General features: G+C 38.0%; 1 protein-coding gene across 1 annotated transcript in view; it reads left to right on the top strand.

Moving 5' to 3' along the window:
- LOC144237640 (uncharacterized) overlaps positions 1-13,194 on the top strand; it is a 214,382-nt gene extending 201,188 nt beyond the window's left edge. Inside the window, exon 4 of the mRNA XM_077771331.1 lies at positions 11,496-13,194. Within this exon, the coding sequence (XP_077627457.1) occupies positions 11,496-11,667 (172 nt within the window). The 3' untranslated portion in view covers positions 11,668-13,194. The remainder of the gene's footprint in view (positions 1-11,495) is intronic.
- The last annotated feature ends 4,596 nt before the right edge of the window (positions 13,195-17,790 follow it).

The raw sequence follows: 17,790 nt of genomic DNA, 5'->3' as shown, positions 1-17,790 counted from the left end.
AATGATAAAGTCATTTTACCAATGCAAAGATGAGAAGTCAGAGCTCTAGGAAAAAGTTTCAGAGGCACCTAGGTGTATTAGTCAGCTGAGCATCCGACCCTTGATTTTGACTTAGGTCATAATCCCAGGATCATGGGATCAAGCCCTGTGTCAGTTTCCGCATTGAGTGTGGAGGCTGCTTGAGATTCTCTTTCTGTCTCTTTCCCTCTGCCTTCTACTTGCTCATTCTCTCCCTCTCTCTCTGTCGAAAGAAAGAAAGAAAGAAAGAAAGAAAGAAAGAAAGAAAGAAAGAAAGAAAGAAAGAAAGAGAAAGAAAGAAAGAAAGAAAATTTTAAAAATTAAAAGAAAATTAAAGATGCATTGCAACATCAGTGTCTTTCCATTAAATTAGTCTTTCCAGGGCCACCTGGGTGGCTCAATCAGTTAAGTATTCAACTTTGGCTCAGGTCATGGTCTCATGGTTTGTGGGTTCAAGCCCCCACATTGAGCTCTGTGCTGACAGCTCAGAGCCTGGAGCCTGCTTCTGATTCTGTGTCTTCCTCTCTCTCTCTCTGAACCTCCTCCACTCACACACACTCTCTGTCTCTCACTCTATCAAAAATAAATAAACTTTAAAAAATCAGAAAAAATATTAGTCTTTCCATTTCTAAATGGAATTTAAAATTAAATTTAAACCCTAAGTATTTAAAAATTGAATCATAAAAAATATTTTATATATGACTGAAGTTTCAGATTATATTAAGCAATCTATTGAACCCAATAGCTACACTTACTTCATAAATATCAAATAGGCCAAAATAAATAGGCCTATATTCCTGATCCTCTTTTCTTATAAAGGGCAAAAAGAGACTGGTCTTTGTTAATGTGCACACAATTTCTTTTATAGTAGGAAAATGGTGAGTACAACAAGAATACAACTATCCTGGCCCACATACACTGGCTCCAGATGAAGCACTGTACATCTAGTTCTGGCCAATAGGTTGAGGGTGGGACACAACAAAGAAGAGCAACTGTGTGATCTTTAGTTGACATCTTCCTCTGCAATTGTTGAGAAAGCAGAACCACGAGATAGATATCACTGGATCACTGAGTCATTGTTTGGAGGCCATCAGGCTTCATGAGATCTTTGTATTGTTCAACCATTGAAAGTTCAGGGTTAGTTTGTTACTCAGCCTAGCCCATTCTGACTAATATAGTAGGAAATTCTTTACTGACAAAGGAAGTAGGAACTTGGCATGTCCCAACACTGCTCGAGGCAGGTCCTACACTAGGGAATGTGTAAATGGAGCATGGAGATGACTTAAACAGACCAAAGAAATAGTGATTGAATACCACCCAGCATTATCCAGTGTTAAAAGAGGTAAGTGGGAAGAATTAGCTTTGGGATCAACTGACTTCTGGTGTTGCTATTTCAACCTTCCATTTCACAAAGAGGGGTAAGATAACTCACTTATATTGGCTTCCAAGCAGAAGAAGATACTTCAGACACAGCTATAATTCCTACAGGAGGGTACAATTGGATGTTTCTATGGTAAGGCTAGCAGCTCTCTCTAATTACAGACTCTCTAGATTGTGTGAGAGTAAGCATAAGAAAATTGTCTTTTTGCAGTTAGCAAGACTCTTGATTCTGTAAGAATGATATTCACTTTAGGACTGGCTAAAATATGGCTCAAAAAATGGACTGAAGGCCAGGGTAGAAGGAGTTTCTGTAGCTCAGATAAGCAAAAAACCATATTGCAAAAATATTGCCTTTGTATGCAAAGAAGAAATTTGATTGAATTCTTTTATGTAGCTAGAATAAAAACTAAGCCACATCTACAGCAAATACTGATGTGGTTAAACTGAAACATACATATTTAAATTCTATTTGCATTCAGCTGGAATCCTGCACCCTTTGTGTTTTCTGTGATTGAATTATATAATTCAATAAAATAATATGGCTTTTTTAGGTCTTATGAAAAATTAATAGTTTAATTCCTTATAAGTATTATTAATATTAATGTAATGACTAAGAGTAACAAGTATCATACATTACTTGCCTGTGGCCTGTTTTATAGTGTCACTCCCAACTTTGTTATTTAGATGAGGAATTATATAATTTTTAAAATATTAAAACCATTTCAATAACCATTTTACACACAGAATGCATGACATAAAGTCCTAACAGGATATAAAATGCTTCATTAAGTGTTATCTAACATGTCTATAGGAGACTCTCTGTGTTAGATTTCCTTTCTTGTGAATCTTATGTTTAATTATAGTCCCAAATGATTAATTTCCGTACTTAAGAGGAAGTGGGAAGAACTTTAAGGCCTCACTTTGGTGTAGGGATGTACTTCAAACATATAAAATAATTCACAAACCACAAAGGGGAAGTTATAATTGACAGAGGAATTTTATATTACAAGAACCTATTTAATCTTAGGGTAACTGTTATGTGTATATGCTCTTCTTAAAGTCCTAATGGGACCAGAGTGGCCATTCTCACCTACTCTGAGGGAAAGGAAAAAAAAAAGAGTCAAGTGGAGTGAAATATAAAATGACCCAGAATATAATCAGGATTTCCTAGATCGAACAAAATCACCTAATTTGGGGTCATGTGTATAAAATGACAATATATATATTTAATCAGGAACAACAACAAAACCCCAATGCAAACAGTATGTAAAGTGATCCTTATTTCATGTAGATCAATGAAGTCAAACAGCAACCCACTGGCATGTATGAATTTAGGACCTTAGCAGATCTAGTTGGGTCTGTAAGAATAAAAAGATACAACGGTAGGAAGAAGAGAAAAGAAGTTTTAGTACTCTAAATAAGTGGTTCTCTGTGTCTGGAAGTTGAAAATTGATTCAAGAATTCAGCTAACATACATAAAATAAAAATAATATGGTTCAAAATCATGGTCTCCAAGGAAATACCATCCTTATAAAACCATAGATTATTGACTGTAAGGTTTCCACCCTGTGCTAGCCAGTTTTCTTTAAAAGCTCAGGCTCGGTATGTTTTGAAAAACAAAAGATATCCCTCAGTCCCAACCTGCTAACTTCCTAATCCTTTTCCATATTTTTCAAGTGCACATCTTGAAATCACTTGACAGAGACTTCATTTGCAAGGTTTCTGAATAATGTGAGAGAATAACATTATTTTTGCCTGTAAATTTTTGAGAATCAAAGTTAATGATTATATCCAAATACAACTGGGATTGCCACATGGCGGCTGTTAGCATTTGTTTTCTCTATTTTCTCTTGGACCATTGCACTTATTTGGCATTCACTATTATAAAAAATATTTAATTGCAGTTAAGGGAAAACACATATCGAGCCAGCCTATTTTTGAGGTAACGGTAGTTGGTTCTCTATGTTATGCATTTATTCTCCTTCTGTTGCCTCTATCGGAATGTAAGAACAAGTGTCATGGAGCTTCAGAGCAAAGGTAAACAAATCCTTGAATTGCCCACAGAGTTTGCCAAGTGCCGAGCAGCTGCTGTCGGGGGACAGAATCACAGAATGCAGTTAAACAGAAATAGAATATTCAAAACAGGACATGCGCAGCAGGGCCTAGTAAAATAGGAAGGAATAGCACATTCGACTTAAAAAGCTGTCTCTCTCCCTAGGGCTTGCAGTTTGCCATCTTCAAGGGTAGTGGTTGCCCTTGAAATGCCCCCTGAGGCATTGTGGTCCACCATTATAATTTTCCAGTGAGAAAACTAGCAGCACCGTCTACCTGAGCACACCTGTCTTTATTCTGTTCTCCAAGTGGTCATTGGTGTCTTAGCTCCGTGCCTCACAATTTTCAAGGGACTCATTACATTTTAACAAAAGTTGTGAGAGACATGTAATCTCAGCTCAGAGAAGATACTCAAACAGAGGAGAATGATCAGAAAGATGCTCCCTCTCTGCTGTCCACACCACTCATTTTATAATTGACTCATCAATTATAGGACTTGATAAGTAGGACTAAAAAAAGTAGGACTAAATTCCAGATCTTATACTATGGTTTTAGAGCTTATTTTTGTTTCTTTTCATACTTTGTCTGTAGTGTACATTTTAATATGCCTGACAGATTGTTTGTTCAGGATGATGGCATTCATACTGGTTATGGGGAGTGCTGGCTGCAAAAGACTCACAGCTGAGTCTCCCTCTGGGCACTACCCTTGACCTGAAGGGAGCTGCTTTACCCAAGTGATGACCCTCCCTAGGGAAACCTCCATCTAATGACTGGCCCACTGTAGGGGTACAAAGACCTCATGTTCTCACTTCAAGGCAACTCTGAAGATTTATTCTCACTCCAGCACATTCTGTGGAGTAGGCTGAACAGCTCTGTTGAAACTGCCTTATGGTTTGACTTCTCTCTGCCCAATTTTGCTACTCTCGTTTCATTACTGGTACTGTTCCTAAAAGCACTCCCCATAAGATTGCTGCAAGCATATTCTCCATGTCAGGGTCTATGACCCAATATAGTTTTTCATATAAACATACACATTAGGAAGGCAGAGATGGTGTTTTATCTTTTTTGTCTATGTGAACCAGAAAAATTTCCAGATTCTTCCAGCAGTGCTGTGGTTATGAGTTGCAAATAACCCTTCTTAGGCCTAAGTAAACAGAACATGACTGCCTGCTTTTATCTGCTCATACCACTGAGTTGCTGAAAACCAGGAGAGAGGGAAGGAGGAGAATCTCTCCTTCCTTAATTATGGTGTTTTTAAATTTCTCCCAACATGTATTTGACTTAGACATAGTATTTTCCATCTGAGCTATAGTCTTTACTTGTTCTTACACGACTAAAATTGTGTGTGTGTGTGTGTGTGTGTGTGTGTGTGTATTCACAATGTAGCTTAAATCTCTATATACTATCTCCAATCTTTCCAATCATTTTGCTTACGTTCTCTGGTTTGGGTTGACATATCCAACCAGGGGTGTTGACTATCTGGATTAAATGGTACCACCTTGGAATTCAGTGCCCTAACGAGTTGTGTCTTCCAACACTCTCATCCCATGTCACATTTGGCAGCAGCCTCTGGTGCATGTAAGTGCTCTGGCCCCTTTGGCAGAATCCAGTTTTAGGCCAGTCTTGGTCATTTCCCATTCTTTTACCTAGGAAGCAGCTGTCTGTTTTCATACTGTCTTTCAAGCAAGATGGCAGCAACTACATTCAGCCTATCTTTAGGAGCTATTCCAAGTACTCTAGAATTTGCTCCTTCTCTTGACTTTCCAGCTTGAATTCCCAAGTGTCTTCTTTTGGATAATAGTCTGAGTCTCCCTCCTACTCGGGTTGCTGCTGACAGGGGCAGGCTGAGGCCACCAGGAGAGACAGAGGAAGATTTTCCATGAAAATCTAATGACAACTAACCTTCAGCAGCTCTCGCCTTGTGCTTTCCAAAGCCCTGAAAGGAGATTTTTTTTTTCTTGTAAAGTTTCAAAATTTAGACATTCAAGGTATAATTCGTGAAGTCCCTTGCATCTTTCTAATTCTACTTTCGCTACAAATGAATCCTCCTGTCAGGTGGCATTGGAATGACCATGAGTACTGGAATTAATTAATTGAAAGTTGAATTAGGGATACACTTAATTTGGGTTGGTGGTATGTATTCATGTGATTTAGAGCCTCTTTCTTATATAGTGAAGTTATTGCTAGCTATGCTAATTCAAGAATAGCTTCCAGAAATACTTATTCATCAGTGGGCAAAGCTGTAAGAAAATTTGGCTCTTATCAGTACCTCACCACAACAGAAATGTACTCAGCATTGTGGGATTCACAGTAATGAGACATACAGAAGTTCTCAGAAGCCTTGCATTTCAGGACACACACTGGTAGCAGTAGTGCAGACAGTATACATGTATACATGTGTGTGCAGTTACATGTTTGATGCATCTTAAGCATCTATAATAAAAAATAACTGTGAATTGCCCATGATAGAGGAAAAATGAAATTATCATTTTATTCTCTTTATGTAAGAATTTTAAATACCATTATCATACAAAGAAGGAAAGAGCATGCAGCCAAAAAACTAGGAAAAAGTCCTATGAGGTATTCAGCAGTTATTAATAAAAATATTATGCTGTTCTGATTTTGCGATGTTTGCTTTGTCAGCATTTAAAAATTTATAGTTTTGTTGTGATTCCTCTTCTCATTCTAAATAAACAGGTCCTCTTTATTGCATTTTATATTCAAAACACTGTATTCTTCTCCTTGAAGGATCCCCACCCCAAATGTATGACCTTCAGGCCCCATAAAACCTGGGACCACCCCTGGAAGACTTAGAAGCCTCTTTGCACAGTGTGAGAAAACAGAGGCTGAGAGTAATTATGGCTTTCTCAAGTCTCTGAATCTTGTTTCAGCAGTGGACCTGTGGAAAAGTATACAGGTTGCCACGGTGACCCGGGGCAATGGAAGTAACAGTCAAATTCTTGAGAGGGTGCCAACAGAGAAAGTTCCACAGAGTTATTTTCCCTCCTTCACAGTCGGGCTGAGACTGAAGAGCAGAGGTGGACCCCTGGGTAATGACAAAGGCTTCTCTGGTGGGGCACAGTGCTCCTCCAAAAAAGGAACTGATGTTTTTAAGAAGTGATAGAAGTTAAATTCTTAACTGCTCCCAAGAAATTACAGTCTTAAAGACTTTGATCTTTAGATTATGGGCAGACTCTTATTTTAATCACTGGGTTTATTGTGTAGTGCAATTAGTTCCCAGATATAAAACTGTAATCTCACTCTTGATACCCTCCACTATTTAGCACTCTCAAACTTATTTCATTTGACACTTTTTTTTTTTTCTTATTCTGTCTCTTTCTGTCTCTCTCCACATTCACCCTCTGGAGTAGGTATGGCAATGTTACTACATTGGTTAAAAAATTTGAGGTTCAGAGTAGCTAATAACAGGGGAGAACTGAGATTAGAAATAAGGCCTCTTGATCTTCTTTCTAGGGTTTTGTCTTTATATCATATGATCTCCAGGATTAACGAAAGAATCCTTGTTTTATTTACTTTCATTAACTTGACAAAAGTAGATCTAGCCCTATGTAAGAACAAGTAATTGCCATCTCCTGTTAGTGAAAAGAGGTCAATCTTTCCCTGATGACAGGATTCTACCATCAATAACTCTCCTTTTGTATTCAACTTTCACAACCTTTTAACATCCCAGAGATATACCTGGGAGAAAAATTCCCAGTGTGTTGTGTGAATGAATTTGCATGCTTTATTTATTTCTTAGTTAAATCAAGCAAGGAAAGAAGCCTGGTATCATGACTTCCATTTCCTCTCATAATAATAGTTTTATTTTGAGGAGGGAAAGGGGCAGAGAGAGAGGGAAAGAGAGAATCTTAAACTCAGTATGGGGCTTGAACCCACCACCCTGGGATCATGACCTGAGCCTATCTATATCAAGAGTTGGATTTTTGACTGAGCCACCCAGGTGCACCCATAATTTTTGATACTTATAAATTGTTTGAATTACTACACATTATAATTTCATTGTATTTTTCTTTATCATCGAATATTCTATAATTGGAAGAACATTTTAATTATCATATTGATGATTTTCAGAATGACATCATTTGATCAACGTAACAAATCACTCATTATGTAATGTTTCTGTCAATATACAGAGTTTTTCTTTGATTTTCATTCATGTCAAGAATTTTCTTGTTACTGGTATGGTCATCATAGCAACTCTCCTATGTGAAAATGTAATGAGATGACAAAGCACTAATACTTCCACAGTCTCATTTGGACCTTTGGACAAACCTGTGGAAAGAACAGGGAAGGGATGAATATCAGAATCTGGCAGCAAAGAAACAGGCCCAGAGTAAGTTCTTTGTCTACAACAAGGAAGTGGCAAGACTGATACTCAAAATTCTGACTTCAAGGCAGATGCACTTAAGGTTTTCTGCTTTACTTACTGAACTCTTTGCATTTCTGATGAAAACCATCGGCTTTATACAGCAGAATTCTCATGGAATGGCAAAACATGCATCAATCTTGTCACTAAATGAGAGTCAGAGTGACTCCAAATGGAATAGATGGCTCACAAAATTCAGTGAATGTGCTCAGTACTGCAGAGAGTGTACATCATAAATAAATGTCATGGAAAGCAGATCCTGTCTCTGAAACATGAGGTTAAATGAGGAGAGTAGTCTTCCTCACCTATGTTAGGTTTAAAATGATCCTACTGTACAGCATTCTTCATTTTATGTACTCCAATACCATTAAAAAGCATAGGAGCAAACTGATTCTGATCATAGGTTAGCAGTTTTTTAATTTTCTTTTCACAATACGGAGTCTTTGGAAAGCAATCACCGCTCATCATTTGGCACTTACATATTTTGTTATCTCCTGTTGTAATCAATATGCTGACTTCAATAACAGGTAGTAATAGGATCTTGTTACATGGTAGTTTAAAGCCTTGTGCTTTTTTGATTGATAATTTTACTTATTGCTACTATTTTGAAATATTTGTAATGGTTTATTATATTTTTATCTTATCATTGACCACTCTTGCTATAGATAAGCTCTAAACCAAAAACAGAAAGATAGATAATACAGTCTGTATTATCTGTATCATGTTTAGAAATGCCCAGTTCCTTTGAATTAATGTTTCTCTAGGACTCAAATTTCATGCTACAAGCATTTTTTTTACTATGTCTTGGACACAAACAATTTTATATTTTATCTATTTTATAAAATCTTGTCTTTTTTTCAAGAGTAGGGCCTCCATTTTTCCATTATTTGTAATTTATTTGCATAAATTTGTTTGATCTATCTCATGTACATGCACACACTCACTATATTATATTGTGTTGTAAGGATACAAGTCTAAACCAAACTGACTCCATGACAGGCTTTAAGTTTCCCCTCTAAACTAGAAGGCCTAAGTTTCAGCTTCCCCAAAACTATCAGGCAGTTACACATTACCCAAGGCAGGAGAAACCACCCTAGCAACACCCATTCAGGAAAGGCCACCGACCACCCTCCACATTACTAAGGGAGAGGCCTATAGATAGAAACTATAGATAGGACCCTGTTACCTAATGTTAAAGTTAACCCGTTAGTCGCCGAACAAGACCGTAGGCTCGCTCTGTAATTGGTTGAATTTAAAGGTACTCTAAATGTTGTAATTGGATCCCACCAAAAGTAACAAATACTCTAGACAATGTGTATGGTTAAACCCGCTGTCAATGATGTTGAATAATTATGGTTGGATCATGTTTCCATGCCACAACTTCTGTAACTCCCCGGTCACAAACCCCATAAAAACCCTACTTTGCCTTTGTTCGGGGCTCACAGCACGGATCCACTGAGCTGGGAAAGTCTGCGAGCCCAAGCTCGAGCCCGTAATAAAGCCGTTTGCCTTTGCATGCATGACTCGGTCTCTCCGGTGGTCTCTGGTCGTTGAGGATACTGGGATCTGGGTATTAACAGTGTTTGTGTGTGTGTGTGTGTGTGTGTGTGTGTGTGTGTGTGTGCGCGCGCACGCGCGTGTGTGTATAGTGGCTTCAGAACTACTAACTCATACCCCAGTGAGAAATAAATTTACCAACTAGAGTACTGTGTTTGTATATAGGTCTTTTATCTTTAGCTTTATAGTATTCAGTCAAATCACTGTTTTGCAAACTTACTTAGGTCAGCTCCTTTCTTGCCCACTCCCACCTGCATACTTATATTATTACACAATTAAATTATACAATTAAATTCTTTTGCCACAGGCTGCATTCTATTCTAGATTCTTCTTATATCCTGGCTGAGTTTTTAAATTTTACATAGAGTAAAATTTACTCTTTGTGAAATACAGTTCCATGAAGGTTGACAAATGAATAGAGTCATCTATCCACTATGACTGTTCCCTAAAGAGCAGCTCTATCACCTTCAAAATTTCCGTATGCTTCCCCTTTGTAATTTACTTTTCCCTCACACTTCCTTAGCCACCAGAAGCCATTGATGTTTTCCATCTTAACAGTTCTGCCTTTTCTAGAATGTCATATAGATGGAAACAGACCCTACGTAGCCTTTCATTTAGGAAATGCATTTAAGATTCTTCCATGTTGTTTCTTGAATCAATAGTTTATTTCTTTCCAATGCTGAGTAGTAGTCTATTGCTTGGATGTAACACAGTTTACTTATCTAGTCACCCATTTTAAAAGACATGTGATTTGTTTCTGGCTTGGGGCATTAATGAATAAAGCTATTATAAATATTCACATACAGATTTTTGCATAAGTTTTCATTTCAGTAGGGTTTATACCCAGTAGTAGCATTGCTAGGTCATATGATCTATGAATATCAACTTTAGAGAAAACTTTGAAACAGTTTTCCAAACTGGAAGCCAACTATAGTGACTGGGCCATTTTTCATTGTTGCTAGCAATATTTGAGAACGCATTCTCTAGTAGTTTGTAAATATAAAATCATGCCCCTCATAAATGGAGGTGATATGAAGATAAACTGTGAAAAAGAATGTAAAAACAGTATATTGTGAAGGGCTACACAAAGAAGTGATTATTATTCCAGTTGGTCATTTTATCTTAATATCTGTATGGACTGGGGACATTTGGGGAAATATCAACTGGCAGAGAGCCTGGTTTAACCAGAGTCAACCAGGAAGGTAAAGGTAAGTGCTTTAAACATCTGGTCTGATGTATGTGAGAGCTTCCTGTATCAGAATTTTCTGGAGCATGACAAACAGTATACAAATGGACAATGATTAGACTATATATAAAAATAGAACTCTGACTTATAATCTGTTTCAACCAGTTTAATAAGCCAGCCTACTATGAAGAGTAAGTAGTGCAAGAAGTCAGATTATTACCTGTATCTAACAGCCCAGGAAGCCAAAAAATAACCCTTGTAACAATTGGCCCCAAGATGTCAGAACTTGATTAATAACTGAAAGTGTCCTAATTTTTTCCCCTGTTTCCAATTTAGGATTAGTGGGAGAAGGCCAAATATGTACTTCTTACAAGTCACATAGGATGCCCCCTTCTCCTTAGCCTGCCTGCAACTTTCTCATCCCAACAGCCTTCAATCAGTCATATCTTATTTCTAAGGTCTTTGGGGCTGCTATATCAAAGAGTGGTTTAAGCAATAAACATTTATTTCTCACAGTTCTGGAGGCTGGGATCAAGGCTCTGACAGCTTTGGTGTCTGAGCCCATTAATAGGCAGACTTTTTGCTGTGTTTTCAAATGCAGAAGGGGTGAGAAAGCTTATGGGGTCTCTTTCATAAGCATGCCATCCTCATGAGCTAATTACCTCCCAAAGGACCTGCCTCCTAATATCATGACGTTGGGAGCTGGGATTTCAACATTTGATTTTGGAAGGGAGACACAAAGATTCGGTCTATAGCATCTGAAGCCTTCCTCCCCCAACCCCCCACTATAAAGGCTTTCTGCTTCTCTGCCTGTCTGCCCAATGCTAGAGATAGGGCTGACTCCCTTGCCATAGCAAGTTCTGAATAAATAGCCTTTGCTTGCTCTCACTCGGTGTTCTTCCTTTATTTCCACAGGTGCTTTTTAAAAATTTATATCCCTAGGCCCTACTCCAGACCCACCAAATCAGAATTACTGAAGGAGAGGCCCACATGTCTGCATTTTAAAGAGGCTCCCCAGGGTGATTGTTTTGCATGTGAAATTAGAGAACTATTGCACCTAGTGCCACCCCACAGAACTTCCTCCTAAATGTTGCCTTGTTTAATATTTTTATAAATATTTGAATCAAGATATGGGTGTTCTGAATCAGATCTGTGATTGCCAGAAAGCTAGAAAAGTTGATTAATGTGGTAGACATCGGAAGCAAAATGAATTTTGACCTAAAAATCTGAAAATATGGCTGAAACTTAAGAAGATTACATGTTACAGGAGCTCATGTGACACGGTCAAAGTTTAGTTTTATGTCTATGTATCTATGTAGTATGCATTTCTATTTACATATGTTTATGCAGGGGTTGGGCAATGTTTGATTTGTGGATCTATATATGAAAATGACCTATAGAAGTGAGTTAGCAGAACTTTTCAATTTTAGTGTCATGAACAGATTTATATTCACAAAATTTGTTAAAAGAGTTAATAATTTCATTGTATCCTGTGCTTGTTCAATGATCTGGAATATTATGCCTGACTTGGGCTCCATATTTTAAGAAAAAAAAGAATAAAGAATAGTGTTTAAAATAGCTCAAATGACTAAGAGTATTTACTCACCCTTTAATATTTTTTATTTAAGGTTTGTTTATTTTGCGAGGGAGAGTGGAGAGGCAGACATAAAATCTGAAGCAGGCTCTGGGGTCTGAGCTCTGAGCTGTCAACACAGCCCAATGCGGGGCTAGAACTCATGAGCATTGAGATGATGACCTGAGCTGAAGTTGGACACTCAACCCACTGAGCCACCCAGGTGCCCCTTTACTCACCCTTTAAAAGAATGTTACCTGAGATTCAAACTTTTGTTATTTAGCCACAGTTCAGACTTTTGCATTCATATCAACTGTCCATTCTTTTGTGGTATTTCTACAAAATTTTCTAAGAGTTTTACTTACATTCTATCCTCAAGAGAGTTTAAAATGAATTTTATACAATCATGTAATTCTACAGGCGGGATGTGGATACATAAAAAAAATTTAATGTGCATTTTTAATGTGAAAATATTCAGGATTTTATCAGATTGACAGCAGGAGACTTGAGTTATGCATCTGTTATAGTTCTGACACTTTTCTCTCAGCAGCCAAATGAGTCTTACAATAGAGGTTTTGAATTTCCAAACTTGCCTGCTTTCTAAGGTTAAACATATATATATGCAGTCTGCTATTTGGTTTTTATATTATTTCATTCTGTCATAAATTCATGCATTTATTCATTTTTGCATTCATGCTACTGTTCAGTAAATATAAAGCTCTTCCAATTGTGTGTGCTATACAATGACTAGCAAGCTATAGGCACTCACTAAGGAGGATCCAATTGAATGAGGGTGTCAAGACATTCAACCACATGACTGGCACATGATGGGGAAGGGGCCCTCCACATGTACAGTTTCCTTGATATGTCCTGAGTCTGACCCTGTATGTCCAATATCATAGTCCTGCCACACATAGCCACTGAGCACTTGCGATGTGTCTAGTTCAGACTGAGATGAGCTGTGAGCACCAGATTTTGAGGACTTGGTACCAAAAGTATATATGTAAATTATGTCATTGATGTTTTATATTGACTGCATGTTGTAAGTATAATATTTTGATGTATTGGGTTAAAATAAAATATAAAATTAATTTTCCTGTTTCTCTTTACTTCTTAAATCTTGATCTCAGAAAATTAAAAATTACAAAATACCTCTTCATATGTTCTTTTTACTGCTTCTCTTTTTAAGGCAACATTAATGCTTAGGAGCCCAGACTTAGGTAGTAAGTAGATTCGTGTTTACATCCCAGCTCGCAGGTTTGCCAGGGCAGCAGTGAGACTTAACTAGCAAGATGGTAACAATAACAATAAAGGTAAGGATCATTAATGCTTGAGGCAGCATTTACTAAATGCCAGACCCAACTAAATGCTTTCCATACATTAATTTATTTAATTCTTACAAGATCTTCAGGTAATTACTATTATTATTTCCTTTTTACAGATGAGAAAACTGAATCACAAAGGGATTCTGTTAAAATATGTTAACGTGCATAGAACAGAAGCTGGTAATTATTTTTATTCTAAAAGTTCTATTACATTCCCATTCCTCGGGTGAGCAGGATGTTGAGAATAGTGGGTGAGGTGACACTATGTGGCACGGTGGGAAGCAACATCAATTCATAGGCTGACAACATGTGTGGATAGAGTAGTTTGGATTAAGAATTTGCAGCAGTAAAGATCATAATTAACAAATGCTACAACAGTGATTTCCAAAGGGGATGATTTTGAATGGTATATTTGACAATATGTGGAGGCAAGTCTGTTGTCCAACTGAGGGGGTACTGCTGGCACCTAGTGGGTAGAGGCCGGGGTTGCTGCTAACCTTCCTGAGAGCACGATCTGGCCTCAATCGTCAGTAGAGCTGAAGTTGAGAAACCCTGCCCTGCTGAAGTGAGAAAAAGAAAGGATGGCAGAAGGGATAGAAAGCTGGAAGGAAGGAAGGGAAGGAGGATGGAGGGAGGAAGGGAGGAAGGAATGAAAGAAGGGAGGGAGGGGCGCCTGGGTGTCTCAGTTGGATCTGATTTCCGCTCAGGTCATGATCTCATGATTCGTGCGTTTGAGCCCTGTGTCAGGCTCTGTGCCGACAGCTCAGAGCCTGGAGCCTGCTTCGGATTCTGTGTTTCCTTCTCTCTGCCCCTCCCCTGCTCTCAATCTGCCTTTCTCTCTCTCTCTCTCAAAAATAAAAAATAAAGATTAAAAAAATTCTTTAAAAAAAAAGAAGGGAGGGAGATAAGAAAAAATTAATATACATTCATTTTTCCAGTTTTGGTCATGCCTTTCTGGGAAAGATAACAGAGGAGTATTATGATTCTCATTAATATGACTACAACAAAAGTTAAACTACAGATTTACTATTTCAGCATAATCCTTAGCAAAGTTCGAGTAGGGCTGGTGAGACAGGATCCATCTCCAATGACTTTTTCATTCCCTATGGAATGATAAGGTCATTTTTTCCTGGCCAGTGACAGTTCAGTTCATCTGATCTTGTGGTCTGCTGTTTTTGTTTCCTAAGTGTTAAGCAGTACATTGTCAACCAATCCTTTCTCATATCTCAAAAAGTCTGTTTTTCTGATATAATTTTGAAGATTTCTTCAATGCAAAAGGATTACCTTTTTTTGGTTTAGATGATATTAATTTTTTATTATTTAAAAATTTTTAATTTCTTTTTGAGAGAGAGTGAGAGCCAGAGCACAAGCAAGGGAGGGGCAGGCAGAGAGGGAGACACAGAATCCAAAGCAGGCTCCAGGCTCTGAGCTGTCAGCACAGAGCCCTACACCAGGATCCAACTCGTGAACCTGAGCCGAAGTCAGATGCTTAACCAAGTGAGCCACTGAGGTGCTCCTAGATGAGATTTTAGAAGTAAACTGTGGACTGGAAAGAGAGTGATCTAGGGTTTTGGTTGTTAATCATTAATTTATCCCTACTTAGTGAGTTTTGCATAATAATTTCAAGAGATGACTGCTTCCTGGGGCTGGAGGGCCATTTCCCTGAAGACGAATGCCTGAAAGAAAAATTATCATGAAACAATTCCTCAAAGAAATTGCCAGACTGTTTTGGCTCTGAGGGAGTGCTTAAGAACTTTATAAAATATGAAAACTTAAACACTAGGGAGAGTTCATTGTTTATAATATAATGTTTAAAATTACATACTCTGTAATCTTTTTAGCAATAAAACTCTTTCCATCAATGGTAATTTCTGAGTGCTATTTCAAGAACAGATCATTATATTGGTTTTCCTCTATATGTGCAACTCTAATCGAAAACAGGAATCAATTGTATTAAAACATATGGATTTTCTGTTGGCTGATTTTCAGGTGCCACAGACTTCATCTCTATAAATATGTAGCTTTATACAAAGCTGAAAATAAGAAATAGAAACTTCCAACCCGTTTTACTGGGATGCTTTCCGAATGAATATCAAGCACTGGTGTGTAATATATTTAAAGGCCAGTCACGAGGCAGGATCGGGAATGGTGTCCACCAGAGATGGTGGAGTTTTCAGGGAAGAACTTTGCAGTGGCGCTGAGGGTAAACACAGTGAGAGAGTAAACACATTATGAGTCATTTATACTTTGGAATAACAAGCCGTCTTTACAAAAGAATGAGATTGCTCTGTATGCCCCGACACAAGTAAAATTGTCGAGACATTGTTAAATTGAAAACCACAAGTTGCAGAGCAACTTGTAAGGATTATTTATTTATGAAAAAGAAAACCCCAAAGATACATATGTATAAGTACACACATATGTATGCAAATGTATACAATAGGAATTGAACAAAAGGCTGAACACAAAGCATGGACAATGGACAGGGAGAGAACTTGGAGTTGTGGGCATGAAGAACAAGGAAGCTCTGGATTTGCTTCTGAATATATCTGTTTTTATTTGAATTTTTTATATAAGTGTCAAATCATATATTATTGACATTCAATAGTGAAAATGTTATTAATAGCAATGAAAACATCTTCCTTATGTTTTCTTCATCTCCCATGTCTGGTTTTAGTTTAGGAAAGCAGACACACACACACACATGCCTCTTTTGTATGTCTAGCAATTATAGCTCTCCTGGAAATCTTCATTTGCTCCTTGGAAACTTTGAATGCAGAGGTGTTTGGGGATGCATTCTTCAATCAGACTAGCGGGGAAGGAGCCTCTGCTTGCATAGGGAACATATTTAAAAGAAGCATTTTTGTTTTTGCTTTTGTTTCTGAGTGTGAGGTTGGGAAAATGTGCAAGAACAATCTGGGAACTTGACCCAACTGCAGCCAGTTTTGAGGAAAAATGAGGCTGAAAGCGTTGCAGTGCCATGGTTCACCTGTCTTTTCTCTAGTCCTGTGTGGCCTCACTTCACCACTGCCCTCAGAGGACCTTGGGACTAAGATCTTGGACTTGGGCTCTGGTGCTCCGAAAAGGCTTGTGTGCAGACTCCTGAAGTGGTAATATTTTGTTTCTGAACCTGATGAGTAAAAGACCATGGAGAGTGCTCAAGCAGGAGACAGGTTTCTTCAGATGACTTTTAAGTTGTCTGCCAGAGAGGACTCTATTCTTGCTAGGTGGACAAGTTACTGTTCTTAGAAGCTTGGCACTTTATATATTCATTTCTGTCATAAATTTATGGCTTTTAAGCTTAGCCTTGGTAACAGCACACAAGATTCTCTGCACTGATGAGGTTTATCCCCCTCATCAGTGGCCATACAGAGAGGAAAAGAACCCGGCTGTTGTTTTCTAAATCCTCTGTGGGAGATGGACAAAGTGGTGTTAGTGGAACAGCAAAGGAGGAGGAGCTAAAACCTGGGTTCCTGCTTTAGTTATATGACCCTGGATATATTCCCTAACCTCTCTGAGTCTCACTTTCCTCATCTCTAAAGTGGGATTAATAATTCCTCTGCGTATCTCAGAGGGTATTGGGGAAATAAATGAGATCTCTGTGGACACATTTTATAAGGGGCGGCTCCTTTTATAGATCTCAATATCTGAATTCAATAGACTGTTTTGTAATTATCCCTTTGGAGTTGCATCTCCCACTGAATTTTAAACTCTTTCAGGTTATATAGTATCTTTGCATCCTTAGTCAGACACATAGTAGTAGTTTAAGAAATATTTCCTTAAAGATTGCCAGTTATTGAAATATAACTTAGTGGAGACTCAAAGTTGTTGAGGAGTATAAAATTCCAATGAAGCAATTCTGGAGTAGGATCATTTAATTTTCTCCACAAAGGGAGTACAGGAGGACAAATATTCCCTTCTACAGGATTTCTTACTTCCTAGGAGGACTTGGCATAATTTGACTTGATTGTGGCCAACGAGGGCTATAAAATTACTACCTTTGTTTATTTGTATTTACTTAGCTCAATTGGCTATGACGCTTCCCAATCTTCTTCATATCATGGCATGCGTAGAAAATGATGATGTTTGTATGGCACACAGAGAACCCAGGTGAGGTTTGATAATAGTGCCTGAGGATGTGACTCTGTATGCTCTGCACTCCTCCCAGCCATCCAAAAGGCTAAGAAAGAACCAAACACCATATTTTGTCACTTGCAATCATTGACGACAAAGCAGTTAAGAAACTCCTGGTTAGAGAATATACTGAATTGCATAGTGTGCCCTCAAATTCACATCTACCCAGAGCCTCGGG

This window comes from Crocuta crocuta, unplaced genomic scaffold (assembly GCF_008692635.1).
Source record: "Crocuta crocuta isolate KB4526 unplaced genomic scaffold, BGI_CrCroc_1.0 scaffold235, whole genome shotgun sequence".
In the NCBI taxonomy this organism is placed as follows: Eukaryota; Metazoa; Chordata; class Mammalia; order Carnivora; family Hyaenidae; genus Crocuta; species Crocuta crocuta.
This window is presented reverse-complemented; position numbering and strand designations above follow the sequence as displayed.